Source organism: Eimeria acervulina, genomic scaffold (assembly GCF_000499425.1).
Source record: "Eimeria acervulina Houghton genomic scaffold, Eah_scaff229, whole genome shotgun sequence".
Lineage (NCBI taxonomy): Eukaryota > Apicomplexa > Conoidasida > Eucoccidiorida > Eimeriidae > Eimeria > Eimeria acervulina.
Genome location: NW_013550003.1, coordinates 2,501 through 16,436, shown reverse-complemented (window position 1 = coordinate 16,436; position 13,936 = coordinate 2,501). Strand labels below are relative to the sequence as shown.

Here is a 13,936-nt window from a genome sequence, read left to right as displayed (position 1 = left end):
CCGATGTAGCTCAGTCGGTAGAGCGCGAGGCTCTTAACCTCGTGGTCGCGGGTTCGAGCCCCGTCGTCGGCTGCTCTCCCCTTCTTGCCTCTCCCTATTCAAATCTTAAAGGGTCAGTTTCATCTGCAGCTAAACCCCTAACCTGAAAACCTAATATGCTCACGCTGCAGCAACAACAAGAAGCAGCAGCATCTGCTGCTGCTGTGGCTATCAGCCCAGACAATCTTTATGCGATGCGAAAGCGACTGGAACAATAAGCACAGCAGCAGCAACAGGCGCAAATGCTAATGCTGCTGCTACCATTCTGCAGCGCCGCAGCAGAACGCACAGCAGCACCTAAACAGAACCAGCAGCAGTAGCAGCAGCAGCAGCAAATGTGGGCGAAGCCGCCTTAAAAGCAGCCCTCTGGTGTCTTTGTGAGTCGCTCAGACTATGATCCATTCCTTGAGCTATCGTCATTAGCGACAGCAGTAGCAGCAACAACACATAAGGGAGAAGCAGCAAACTCTTTCCCAGTGCAACTGGAGGCACCCTACATTATGACAGGATTTTAGCTGTCTCTATTGGTGGCGTCCCTCCTAAATACAGCAGTCGACTCGCGACGAACTGCTGCGCTGTTCTTGCCGGTTTTAGAGAGCAAAACCCTAAAACCCTAGCAGCAGCAGCAGCAACAGCGGCAGCATCTTCGTGGCTGCTGCAGCGCCGGCTGCTGAGCTGAACTCAGAGGACGAGAGAAGGGGAGTACAAGAGGAGGAAGAACAGAGAGGTTCTGGGGGATTGAAGGCGGGTCATCGAGACGAATCTGTTGCATGCAGCAGCAGCAGCAGCAGCAGGATCAGCAGCAGCAGCAACAGCAGCAAGGGAGGCGGGATGAGGTAAGAAGCAGCATCGACTGGCTTCTAGATAAAATCACCGTTAACAGATTTCCGGTACTATCAAAAGCCACTGATGTAAGGCTCATCATGCAAGTTCAGCGTCTAGGGTTTAGGGTTTAGGGTTTGGGGCTTGGCGTTGTCGCCGATGTAGCTCAGTCGGTAGAGCGCGAGGCTCTTAACCTCGTGGTCGCGGGTTCGAGCCCCGTCGTCGGCTGCTTTCCCTTTCTTCCCTCTCCCTATTCAAATCTTAAAGGCTCAGTTTCTAACCTTTAACCCTAATGTATTGACGTGCAGCTGCAGCAGCAAGCAGCAACAGCAGCTCTTGCTGTCGCTAACAGCTCAGACAATCTCGGAGTTGCTTTAGGCAGCAGGCTCAAATGAAAATGCTGATGCTGCTGCTGCACTTGCTACCTGGTGCTGCAGCAGAGTGGGAAATCACCTGACTGCAATCTCTTCCCGGAAGCAGCAGCAGCAGCTGCTGCTGCTGCTGCGCGGGGCTGGGCGGCTCTGCAGCGACGCTGCAGAACACACAGCAGCACCTAATCAGAACCAACAGCAGCAGCAGCAGCAGCAGCAAATGTGGGCGAAGCCGCCTTAACAGCAGCCCTCGGGTGTCTCTGTGAGTGAGTCAGACCCCGAGATATCCCTCGAGTCTTCGTCAGCACTAACAGCAGCAGCAGCAACAGTAACGATGAAATAACAGCCAAAGCCTTTCCTTATGCAGCTGGAAGAGCACTGTGCAATGGCCTTAGCTCTCTCTTCACGAAGGCGGCCTCTCTTACCAGTGCAGCGGTCCCCTATGTGCAAACTACTGCGGTGTCTGCTTGTTGCTTTCTGGAGAAAACAAACACGCCGAACTACCAGCAGCAGCAGCAGCAGCAGCAGCAACCGCAACTTAATGGCCGATGCAGCGTTCGCTGTTGATCGGGAGTAAATGTACAAGGGAAGAGAAGTGCAAGACAAGGAAGAACGGAGACATACCCCTGAACTGAAGGCCCCACACCGAGATGAACGTGTTGCATGCAGCAACAGCAGCAGCAGGGGCAGCAGGAATCAGGGAGGGTGGGTTGCAGCACAAAACGGCAGCCAATGCTTCCTGAATAAAATGATGCATAGCATATTTCTAACACTATGAAAAGCCACGGCTTTACTGGTAATCCAGTTAAAGAAATATAGTTTGATTTTAGCGCTTTAGGGTTTAGGGTTTAGGGTTTGGGGCTTGGCGTTGTCGCCGATGTAGCTCAGTCGGTAGAGCGCGAGGCTCTTAACCTCGTGGTCGCGGGTTCGAGCCCCGTCGTCGGCTGCTTTCTGTCTAATTTACTCTTCTCCCTATTTGAATATTATTAGCTTACGTATTTATTTACATTTGCTGCTAACCCCCCAGCCTGTTATCCCTAATATATTGATGTGCAGCTGCAGCAGGAAGTCTAGAGGGAAGCGTATTAGGTAGACAGCTTGAAGCAGCAGCAGCAGCTGCTGATGCTGTTGCTGCTGCTGCTTCTAGCAGTACAGACAATCTTTTTAGCGGAGCGGATGTTAGTGAAAGGAGCAAAGCAGCAGCAGCGGCAGCAGCAACTGCTGCTGTTGCTAGACTGGCTACCTGGTGATACAGTAGAGGGGGAGATCAAACGCTTACAATGTCTTCCCCACAGCAGCAGCAGCAGCAATAAATGCAAAGGGTTGTGCAGTTCTGTGGTGCTGCTGCAGAAGTTAAACAGCAACTGCAGCAACTGCAGCAGAGAGCACCTCTGTGCTGCATAGACAGCCGCCCTCCTGTGTCTTTGTGATTGACTCGGACACTGACCCATCCCTTGCCTCATCATCAGCAGCCATACCCGCAGCAGCAAAAGCAGCAGCAGCATTAGCAACAGCAGCAAGCGAATATGCAGCAACACCTCTCCTTATAAACTCAAGCAGCTCTCTGTACAGATACTTCAGCGGTTCCTCCCCATAGTGGCCTCCCCCAGCAAAGCAGCTGCCTCATCTTTCCTTTCTGCTGCTCTTTTTTTTAAATATTCTCTGCAGCAAACGAAAAACCTACATTGCTGGCAGCAGCACATCAACAGCAGCATCACATCTGTTGCTGCTGCGGCGTTTGCTGCAGAGTCGAAGTAAACAGAGAAGATAAAATAAATATAAAAAAAGGAACAGAAATTTCAATTAACCACACACTCCAGACTGAGACTAACAGGCCGCATGCAGCAGCAGCAGCAGCAGCAGCGGCAGCAGCAGCAGCAGTAGCGAGGCTGGTTGTGGCAGTGACTATTTCCTAAATAAACCAGCTGTAGAGCATTTCTTTAATTATTAAAATGCATTGTTTTTAAATATGCTGAGGGATTTCAGGCTTGCCCTACGTGTTTAGGGTTTAGGATTTAGGGTTTAGGGTTTAGGGTTTTGAAATACAGCACGTAGCCGATGTAGCTCAGTCGGTAGAGCGCGAGGCTCTTAACCTCGTGGTCGCGGGTTCGAGCCCCGTCGTCGGCTCTAATTGTTTTTGTTGTTGTTTGTCTTTAATTAGGGGCTATTAAACTCAAAAACATACACCTAGAAACCCCAAACCCTAAACCCTAAACCCTAATATATTCGCCTTGCAGCTGCAGCAGGAAACCTCCAGCGAGGGGCCTCGAGCAGCCAGATGCTTGCTAGGAGCAGCAGCAGCAGTTGCTGCTGCTGATCTCGTTCTCAGTAGGGATAATCTTCAAGGCAAGAAGCAGAAAGTGTAACAGCAAAGACACACCACCAGCAGCAGCAGCAGCAACTGCTGCCGCTGCTGTTGCTGCTGCTGCACTTGTAAGCTGGTGCTGCTGAACGGCACACGACAGCAATGTCTTCCCAGCAGCAGCAGCAGCAGCAACAACAGCCGCAGGGGGCTGTGGGGTCCTCCATACCAGCTGAAGAATTGAGCAGAGTACCGACAACAGCAGCAGCAGCAGCAGCAGCAGCAGCAGAACCAGCAGCAGCAAAAGCAGCATCACGCTCATATTTGCTGCCTTGGCAGCATCCAAGTTGTGTCTTTGTGAGTGATTCAGACACAGACCCATCCCTGGATTCGTCAGCAACAGTATCACCAGCAGCGGCAGCAGCAGCAGCAGCAGCAGCAAAGCAAGAAGCAGCTAAGTCCTACCTTATGAAGCAGAAGCAACACAACGCCAAAGTCTTAGCTGTCTCACCACCAGGGAAGCCGCTCTCTCCAGTGCAGCGACCCCCTCTGACTGTTTTGCTGCGATGTTTAGTTGTTATCTGGAGCAAACAAAAACCCTAAACTCCTACCAGCAGCAGCAGCAGCAGCAGCAGCAGCAGCAGGTCTCCAGAGGGATATGAGCGCGGCTTGGCAACAGCAACAGCCGCAGCAGTACAGTGTGGGGCGTCCTAGAAGTTGCAGCAGCAGCAGCAGCTGCTGCTGCATCTTCACCAGCAAGAAATGCTGCGTGCACCGCAGCCGCAGCAGCCGTAGCAGTAGCAGCCGCAATTGCTGCAGCAGTAGCAGGTGCAGCAGCAGCAGCAGCAGCAGCAGGTTGACTTCCAGGATATGACGCCGTAAGCCCTTGTTTAAACAAACCCCTTCGGCTTTGCTTGCAGTGCTCCTTAGTCATCTAAGTAGCTAGCTAGCTGGCTAGCTGGCTAGCTAACTAGCTAGCTAGCTGCTGTAGCAGCTTAGGCGTTGGCAGCACTTCTGTAGGTGCCGCGAGGGGGGAAGGTGCGGCTCCTCAGCACTGCAGCGCGACCTCTACAGATGCTGCTAGCTAGCTGGCTGGGTAGCTAGCTAGCTAGCTGTCTTGCTAGCTAGCCAGCTAGCTAGCTAGACAGGGGTTCGACTTGCCAGTCACTTAATTGGGCAGTTGTTCAGCTAGCTAGCTGGCTTCTCTTCTTCTCGAATAGCTAGCTAGATAGCTAGCTAGCTAGTTAGATAGCTAGCTAGCTAGCTAGCCAGGCGGCTGAGAAGGCGAAGCAGGAGGGGTGAGGGAAGCAACTCAGACGCGAGGTTTGGCTAGCTGAGTGGGCTGCAGCGGGGGGCCCCTTAGCAGCACATATGCCTAGCTGTTCGTGCAGCTAGCTAGCTAGCTGGCTAGCTAGCTGCGTCTTCAGTCTCTTGGGCATCTGGGGCCTCCGCAGCAGATTCGGCTGAGGAGCTGCAGCAACAGCAGCAACAGCAGCAACGGAACACACGTGCCGAACAGCCGCACAAACAGCAGCAGCAGCACAAGCAGCAACAGCGCGACATATGCACAGCAGCAGCAGCAGCAACAACAGCACCTGCAGCTAACGGATCCTGTCTTCAGTGCTTGCAGCCGCTGTGCCTCCCTGTAGCTCGCTTGCAGCTTCAATATGCTCTTCTGCAGCAGCAGCAGCAGCAGCAGCAACAGCAGCAGCGGATGAGGCAGTAGATGCAGCAGCTTGGCCATTTGTGGGTCTAAGGTTTAGGGTTTAGGGTTTAGGGTTTAGGGTTTAGGTCTCTCCTTGCCTTTTTCTGGAGGTGTACGCGCTTCTCCTTTTTGTTCAGCCGCTGAAATCACAGAAGCAGCGCAGCAGCAGCAGCAGCATCAGCAGCAGCAGCAGCACTAGCAGCATCGTCATAAGCAACAGCAGTTGCAGTTGCAGTTGCGGCAGTTACATCCGCTGCAGCAGCAGCAACAGCACTTGCAGTTGCAGCGGATGAGGCAGCAGCAGCAGCAGCAGCAACAGACAAGGCACGCGAGCTGCTGTTATTGTTTTGCTGCTCGTGGTGCTGGGGTGTATAGGCACCTCTAGGTCTTGCCGGCCATTAAAGAAGCAAACTGTTTCAATTCCTAATCGATGCTTCTCTGATGCAGCAGCCTGCAGCAACCACCCCGCACGCACTATTTGCTGCTGCTGCTGCTGCAGCGGCTGCTGGTCGTGCTGCTGCAGCTGCTGCAGAATCTGCTGTTGTTGCTGCAGTTGCTGGTGCTGCTGCTTGTGTGGCTGCTTCTGTTGCTGCTGCTTCTGTTACTGCTGCATCTGTTGCTGCTGCTCCTGTTGCTGCTGCTTCTGTTGCTGCTGCTTCTGTTGCTGCTGCATCTTTGCTGCTCTCTTGCCTGCCAAGTATGATGCTTTGTTACTGTTTCTCCACGCTGTAAAGGCGCACGCACAACTCAAACCCTAAACCCTAAACCCTAAACCCTAAACTCGCATCCTTTGAGGGGATTCCGAAGGCTTCAAGAGGGCTCGTTCTAGGGATTAGGGTTTAGGGTTTAGGGCTTAGGGCTTAGGGTTTAGGGTTTAGGGTTTACAGCTTGTCTTATACGAAGGGTGATGCTGGAGATCTCTTGACTCATTTGTTGCTGCTCCCTTCTCCTGAGCAGCAGAACAGCAGCAACAGCAGCAGCAGCTATTGCAGCAGCAAAAGCAGGAACATCCGTACCTGCAGCAGCAGCAGCGGCAGCTAGTGCAGCAGCGAAACAAAAACACCTGTACCTGCTGCTGCAGCAGCAGCAAAAAAGCAAGAAAAGCAAATAGCAACCAAGCGGAGGCGCAGCAGCAGCAGCAACGGGAGGCAGCCAGCGAGCAGTTGCTGAGGGATTAGGGTTTAGGGTTTAGGGTTTAGTTGACGATACATGGTTTCTGTGTGGCGTCTCAGCAACAGTATTTGTTTGTCTGTCTCCTGTTTCTGCTGCTGTTCTGCGTAGCAGCAGCAAACCCGCAGAGCATAAACCCTAAACCCTAAGACCACTAAACCCTAAACCCTAATTAAACCCTGAACGCCGACCTCCTCTGTGTGCTGGATAGGCCTTCACACCGTGCACCGCACACTGATAATGAAACAAATTAGGGTTTAGGGTTTAGGGTTTAGGGTTTAGGGTTTAGGGTTACCTGCTGCCAGTTGACTCTGGAGGGCTTTAAGTTTGTTTGTGTCTACGACTTTCTTCTTGCGCAGCAAATAGCTCTCCCCCTCAATTCCTTGCATCTCATATCTGTACAGAGTTAAACCCTCTGCAAACCCTAAACCCTAAACCCTAAACCCTAAGCAGCCAGAGAAATCAGCCAGCAACCGGGCGCAGAGGGCCCGGCTTGTGTGTGTTCATGGTCTACGGTTTGTGCTCTAGGGTTTAGGGTTTAGGGTTTGCGATCTAGGGCTTAGGGTTTAGGATTGAGTGTTTAGGGTTTGCGCGCAAGGGTATAGGGTTTAGGGTTCGCGCTGTAGGGTTTAGTGTTCAGGGTTTGCGCATTAGGGTTTAGGGTCTGCGCGTAAGGGTTTAGGGTTTAGGGTTTGTGCTACCTGAGTCCTTGTACATCTCGCAGCAGCAGCTGCGTCTTTTCTGCTTGCTGCTGCGCCTCCTGCAGCAGCTGGGTAATTCTGATTATTTCAACAGCAGCAGCAACGCTGAGAGGCGCAGCTCTTTGTGCTGCTGCTGCTGCTGTTTTGCTGCTTCTTAACAGCCCCTTCATCCTGCTGCTGCTGCTGTTGGTGTTATTGTTGCTGTTGTTCATTTTGCTGCTGCTGCTGTTGCTGCTGTTGTTGGTCATTTTGCTTCTGTCGCTGTTGCTGTTGCTGTTCTCTTTGCTGCTGCTGCCGCTGCTGCTGCTGCTGCTGCTGCTGCTGCTGAAGTAAGCACAGATAAGCAGCAGAGGCAGAGGTATACTGCATTTACACTTGGCCGGATGAAGTAAGCTTGAACAAACCACAAACCCTAAACCCTAAACCCTAAAAAGCCTTTATAGCAATAAACTCAAACGCCTCGCCCACAACCCTAAACCCTAAACCCTAAACCCTAAACTATATCCCTAAACCCTAAGACCTAAGACCTAAACCCTAAACCCTCGAACGCAGAGTTTAAACATCAGCGGTCCCTTAGAACCATATACCTCAAACACTAAAAAGTAAACCCTAAACCCTAAACCCTAAACCCTAAACCCTAAACATTAAACCCTGCGAAGCTGGAGGGAGATGAGGCCTTTTACTCTCCCACCTGATGCTCGAGGTTTCGCCTTGAGTTTCTTTGCCAGCCGGCTGCAACACCGAGCTAGGGTTTAGGGTTTAGGGTTTAGGGTTTAAGGCTGATGGTTCTAAGCCGAACGATGTACGAATGCATCTGACTGGCGATTAGAATACAGAGCAGCAGAAGAAGTAGCAGCAGCAGCAGCAGCAGCAACAACAGCAGCAGCAGCAGCAGCAGCAACCGCCTTAGCGAGCTGCTGCTCTGGCCCGAGTGACCCCGGCAAGACCTACCCACCCCAAACCCTAAACCCTAAACCCTAAACCCTAAACTCTGAAGACATTGAATTATGTAAATCGAATTGGGGTTTAGGGTTTAGCGGATAAGAATTAGGGTTTAGGGTTTTCTTCATAAATGCTCAACTGCAGCGGCAGATAAACCAGTGGGCCAGCCGCTGCCGCTGCTGCTGCTGCTGCTGCTGCTGCTGCTGCTGCTGCTGTCCCTCAACACCAACACCCTAAACCCTAAGTTCTTAACCCTAAACTATTCTTCATGTGTAAAAAGATCAGAGCAGATCTTTAAAAAGTATAAGTGATTTGTGACGGGCGAAAGTTTCAAGGGTTTAGGGTTTAGGGTTTAGGGTTTAAGGTTTAGGGGTGTCGGCAGCAGCCGACCGCCTGGGAGCCCTCAAAGCCCTGCTGCTGCTGTTGCTGCTGCTGCTGTTGCTGCTGCTGCTGCTGCTGCTGTTGCTGCTGCTGCTGCTGCAGAAACAATAAAAGTTCCTGTTGCTGCAGCAGCTGCTGCAGAATGAAGAACTTTTACGAAACAAAAACCCTAAACCCTAAACCCTAAACCCTAAACCCTCAGGGGAGGTCACCAAGTGCCGCGCGCCCGAGATTTCGAGGGCGACCCAAAACCCAAAACCCTAAACCCTAAACCCTAAACCCTAAACCCTTATTTTGCTTTATATGCTTCTGGTGTCGCTAAACAGGGGCCCTTAGGGGCCCCCACAGCAGCAGCAGCGCCAAAGACAAGAGACAGCAATAAATAAATAAAAGACAAAGACATGAAAATAAATAAAAAAACAAAGATAAAGACATAAATAGAAATAAACAAATATAGACAAAGACAGAGACAGAGGTATAGATAGAGATAAACAAAGATAGAGACAGATAAACATAAACATAAACAAAGATAAACAAAGATAAAGATGAACAAAGATAAACATAAACATAAACCTAAACAAAGATAAAGATAAATAAACAAAAAAAAAATAATAAAGACGGGCAAAGCCACACAAATACAAAAAATAAAATAAACAAAACAAACAAATAAATTACGCAGACAGAGACAGTAAATATCTCTGCTTTTCTCGCTGTCTCTGTTTGTCTACTCTCTTCTTCTTGGCTGCTGCTGCTGCTGCTGCAGCTGCTGCAGCTGCTGCTGCTGCTGCAGCAAGCAGGAGCTCAAAGTGAAAGAATAGGACGGAGACGCAGAGACACAGCGGAAATCTTAAAAGAAATAACAACGCTGCAGCAGCAGCAACAACAACACCACCAACAGCAGCAGCAGCAGCAGACGCTGCAGTAAATGCAACAGCAGCAGCAACAGCAATAACAGCAGAAGCAGCAGCAGGCGCAACAGCAGCAAGAAAAACAGCAATTGCAGCAGCGGCAGCAACAGAAACAACCTCAGCAGCAGGCTCAGCTGCAGCAGCAGCAGGCTCAGCAGCAGCAGCAGCAGCCTCCGCGACCACAGCAGCTGCAGCACAACCGCAGCAGCAGCAGCACAACTGCAGCAGCAGCAGTACAAGCAGCAACGTCAGACGCATAGGCCGCAGCAACAGCAGCACAAGCCCCAGCAGCAGCAGCACAAGCCCCAGCAGCAGCAGCAGCAGTAGCACAAGCCCCAGCAGTAGCACAAGCCCCAGCAGCAGCAGCAGCAGCAGCAGCAGCAGCAGCAGCAGCAGCGATGGAGGCCTTCATTCGCGGCCCTGAAGTAGATGCACTGGAGGAGCAGCTGCTTCCCAAGACAGAGAAGAAAGCGAGAGCAACAAAACGGTTGTTTGAAGCAGCAGAAGCAAACAACACAGACAGAGCCCTGGCCCTTCTTAAAGACGGCGCGGACCCAGCCGTAGAGGTAAACCCTAAACCCTAAACCCTAAACCCTAAACCACTAACAAAGCGAAAACTCCTGATGCTCCGGCCATACTAACTTCTTCTTTCCCTCCATTCCTTAGAGCTTACCCCTAGGGTTTAGGGTTTAGGGTTTAGGGTTTAGGGTTTAGGGTTTGGGGATGCAGGATGCAGCCCAGTGGAGTGCGCTGCAGTGGGCGGTTGTGCACGGCAATGCGGTGCTGGTGAAAGAGCTGCTGAGATACGGAGCAGCAGACCACCTCGTCGAGCTGCAGCAGCAGCAGCAGCAGCAGCAGCAGCAGAAGCAGCAGCAGCAGCAGCTGCAACAGGCTCTCGTGCCCATCGAAGCGCAGTCTTGGCAGCTAAACCCCAAGCTAGAGCAGCTGCTGCAGCAAGAGCAGCAAAGGAGACAGCAGGCTAAAGAGAGACACTCCAATCAGCAGCACAAACCACCGGAGGAGGCTCCCTCTGCTGCAGCAGCTGCTGCAGCAGCAGCGGAGAAGTCTTCCGCACCCTCACCAGCTGCTGCAGCAGCTGCTACACCGCAGCAGCAGGAGCAGCAGCAACAAGAAAGACCAGCAGGCGACGCAGCAGCAGCAGCAGCAGCAGCAACGCCAACAGCAGCAGCACCAACAGCAGCAGCAGCAGCAGCAACAACTACTTCAGGTGATCAGGAGCAAGCGCAGCCCCTTCCCCCGGCCAGGAGAAAATATTCCCCCCTGTGCGGATACATCCCTTAAACCCAAGGTTTCAAACCCTAAACCCTAAACCCTAAACCCTAAATCCTAAACCCCGAACTGCCGCTTCAATCCACTGGGCAGTTGAGAAGATTAAATTGGCTGCAGATTAATCCTGCTGCTCCGTTGCTAGAAGCTGGGGTTTAGGGTTTGGGTAGGGTTTCGTGAGTTGCTGTCTTGGCCTAGTGTTTAGGGTTTAGGGTTTAGGGTTTAGGGTTTAGGGTTTAGGATTTGGCTTGCTGCTGCAGGCACTGGGCAGCGTTTAAAGGGGAGACGCACATTTTTTATTTGCTGCTAAAAGCAGGCCTCTCACCCTTTGCTAAGGACGCCTACGGCAATACTGTGCTGCACCAGGGTCTGCTGCTGCTGCTGCTGCTGTTGCTGCTGTTGCTGCTGTTGCTGCTGTTGCTGCTGCTTCTGATGCTTCGTATGATGGCTGCTCGTGTAGCAGCAGCATTTGCTGCTGTTGCTGACGCCAACTCTGCTGAATTGACTGCTCTCTGGCCTTAAGCAACGGAATTCTAGTGAACTGCTGCTGCTGCTGCTGCTGCTGCTGCTGTTGCTGCTGCTGCTGCAGCTGCTGCTGGGGGGTCACTGGAGACAGTGAAAGCTGTGCTCGGCCTCGGCGTGCCTGTAGAGGCGAAGAACGCCAGGGGACACACAGCAGCAGCTCTTGCTTCTGTAAGTAGGAAATGCTGCTGCTTTTGCTGCTGCTGCAGCTGCTGCTGTTGCTGCTGCTGCTGTTGCACCTGAAGCTGCTGCTTAGGCTAGCAACTGTAGATGCGGCTACACCTCTACTTTATATAAGAAGCACAGTACATGGAGGGTTGCTGGTGCTGCTAGTGCTGCTGCTGCTGCTGCTGCTGCTGCTGCTGCTGTTGCTGCTGTTGTTGTTGTTGCTGCTGCTGCTGCAGGAGGAGGCCTGCCGCATGCTGCTAGATGCAGCAGCAGCAGCAACACGATGCCCCATAACGGGTATTCCTTTTTCTTACAAACGAGTGCGCTTCCTCTGCTCCTTTACGCAAGACTTTTATGCAAAGGCAAACCCTAAACCCTAAACCCTAAACCCTAAACCCTAAACCCTAAACCCTTGACCGCAAACCCTAGGTCGTAGGCCCTAAATTTTAAAGCAAACAATTTGAATTTTGCAAGCTCAACAGTGTAGCTGAGAAACAAGAAACTAAACCCTAAACCCTAAGCCCTAAACCCTAAACCCTAAACCCTAAACCCTCTGCTGGTGTTGGGGCGTCCAGGAAGCTGTGCATTTCTTCTGGGCCTACGAAACGCCTACCGCCACAGAAGGAGAGAGGCTCGTCACCTGGTAAACCCTAAACCCTAAACCCTAAACCCTAAACCCTAAACCCTAAACCCTAAACCCTAAACACTAAACACTAATTACTAAGCTTAACTCTGTTTTTCGCGAAAGAAAGAAGGACTTGCCTTTGCTGTTGCTGCAGTTGCTGCTACTTCTGTTGCTACTGCTGCTTCCGTTGCTCTTGCTGCTGCTACTGCTACCCCTGCTGCTGCTGCTGCTGCTGCTGCTGCTGCTCCTGCGCAGGTGTGACTATGCGCTGCATGCGTCCTTAGCAGCAGAGCAGCGGCTGATAGCTGCCTTTGAGGAGGGGACTCTGCATGCGCTGCAGCAGGTCTGCTGCTCCTACCGAATGTTTGCTGCGGTTGCTGCTGCTGCTGCTGCTCTTGCTGCTGCTAGCTAGATGGCTAGCTAGCAAGATGACTAGCTAGCTACCTAGCTATTGATCTACCCATCTAGCTAGCCAGCTAGCTACCCATTTAGCTAGCCAGCTAGCTAGCCAGCTAGCTACCCATCTAGCTAGCTAGCTAGCCACCCAGCTAGCTGCTTGAAGAGGTGTTGCTGCTTGCCTCAGGCTGCTCGCGAGACAGAGAAGAGTCTGTTGGATTGCAGAGCAGCAGAAATGCTGCAGCGCGAAACCAAACGCCTGGGGAAGGAGGCGCATATCAAAAACGCCCTACGCATTGCAGTCCGCTGCTGCTGCTGCTGCTGCTGCTGCTGCTGGGGCTGCTGCTGTTGCTGCTGCTGAGGCTGCTGCTGAGGCTGCTGCTGAGGCTGCTGCCCGGGCTGCTGCCGGGGCTGTTGCTGGAGCTGCTGTTGGGGTTGCTGCTGCTGCTGGGGCGGCTGCTGGGGCTGCTCCTGTTCCTGCTGTTGCAGCTGCTTCTGTTGCTGCTGCTGGGGCTGCTGCTGCTGCTGCGGAGGCTGTTGCTGCTCAGACTGTAGATGCTGAGGCTGCTTCTGGTGGTGGTGCTGCTGTTGCTGTTGCTGCTAAGGCTGTTGGCGATGCTGTTCATGTTGTTGCTGTTGTTTCTGCTGCTGAGTCTGCTGTTGCTGATGCATTGCCTGTTGCTGTTGCTGGTTCTGCTGCTTCTTCCGCTGCTGCAGCAGCTGTCTTTGTTAGTTTCGTTCATGCCTGGGTTGCTGCTGCCTGTGCCTCAGCAGCAGCAACAGCAAAAGTTTTGCGGAGCAACTGGCCGTCAGACAGACGGGAAAGAGCACCAGCAGCAGCAACAACAGCAGCAGCAGGAACAGCAGCAGCAGCAGCAACAACAACAGCAACAACAACAGCAACAACAGCAGCAGCAACCAGAGGGCAGCCAAGCTGTGGGGCCCGCATCGCAGGATGTAGAGAATCCAGAAGCACAGCAGCAAGAGAGACACGGCGAACAGCAGCAGCAGCAGCACGAGCAGCAGCACGAGCAGCAGCACGAGCAGCAGGACGAGCATCAACAACAAGAGCAGCAACAGGAGCAGTACCAGCAGGTGGACAGCCAGCAGCAGCAGCAGCAGCAGCAGCAGCAGCAGCAGGGCCTCAAGCTGCTAGAAGAGTTGGCTGAATTAATAGTAGAGGGGGAAAACTGCTGCTGCGATGAGGCGCTGCTGCAGCAGCTAAAGTGCTGCAGGCGTTTGCTGCTAGCCGAGTATCATCTTACGGAGGTTCTGGGGTGTATACGCAGCTCTACAGCATGCCCTCCTTTGCCTCTATTCGAGTACATGTTGCTGCTGCTGTTGCTGCTAGCTTTGCTGCAGTTGCTGCGGTAGCTGCTGCTGCAGCTGTTGTTGTTGTTGCTGCTGCTGCCGCTTTTGTGGTGCTGCTGCTGGTCGGGCTGCTGCTGCAATTGCCGCTGCTGCAGCTGCTGCTGCTGTTGCTGCTGCTGCTGCTGCGATTCGTTGCATGCGCTAGGGAGCTTTGTTTGTCCTGGGAGGAGGCTCAGGCTTTAACAGCACCACCTTATTTGCTGCAGCAAGCAGCAGCAGAGGCATT

The 13,936-nt window shown here is 52.6% G+C and overlaps 4 protein-coding genes across 4 annotated transcripts in view; 2 read left to right on the top strand and 2 right to left on the bottom strand.

The window, feature by feature from the left end:
* Nucleotides 1-5,840: 5,840 nt before the first annotated feature.
* Nucleotides 5,841-8,322, bottom strand: EAH_00026990 (hypothetical protein; the record flags this gene model as incomplete). Its single annotated transcript, XM_013396475.1, has 6 exons — nucleotides 5,841-5,965; nucleotides 6,125-6,188; nucleotides 6,449-6,512; nucleotides 7,111-7,503; nucleotides 8,013-8,057; nucleotides 8,306-8,322. The coding sequence occupies 6 exons, from the start codon at nucleotides 8,320-8,322 to the stop codon at nucleotides 5,841-5,843; spliced, it is 708 nt and encodes a 235-aa protein (XP_013251929.1).
* A 1,417-nt stretch (nucleotides 8,323-9,739) lies between these two features.
* On the top strand, nucleotides 9,740-10,938 carry EAH_00026980 (hypothetical protein, conserved; the record flags this gene model as incomplete). The annotated part of the gene is made up of 3 exons (XM_013396474.1): nucleotides 9,740-9,907; nucleotides 10,071-10,569; nucleotides 10,889-10,938. 3 exons carry the CDS (start codon nucleotides 9,740-9,742, stop codon nucleotides 10,936-10,938), a joined length of 717 nt encoding a protein of 238 aa, XP_013251928.1.
* A 21-nt stretch (nucleotides 10,939-10,959) lies between these two features.
* Nucleotides 10,960-12,965, bottom strand: EAH_00026970 (hypothetical protein; the record flags this gene model as incomplete). The annotated part of the gene is made up of 3 exons (XM_013396473.1): nucleotides 10,960-11,271; nucleotides 11,932-11,958; nucleotides 12,633-12,965. The coding sequence occupies 3 exons, from the start codon at nucleotides 12,963-12,965 to the stop codon at nucleotides 10,960-10,962; spliced, it is 672 nt and encodes a 223-aa protein (XP_013251927.1).
* A 115-nt stretch (nucleotides 12,966-13,080) lies between these two features.
* Nucleotides 13,081-13,936, top strand: part of EAH_00026960 (hypothetical protein) — a gene marked incomplete at both ends in the record, with an annotated part of 1,472 nt that continues 616 nt past the window's right edge. The window contains 2 exons of the mRNA XM_013396472.1: nucleotides 13,081-13,709; nucleotides 13,856-13,936. The exon at nucleotides 13,856-13,936 is cut by the window's right edge and continues 18 nt beyond it. Of these exons, the coding sequence (XP_013251926.1) occupies nucleotides 13,081-13,709; nucleotides 13,856-13,936 (710 nt within the window). The remainder of the gene's footprint in view (nucleotides 13,710-13,855) is intronic.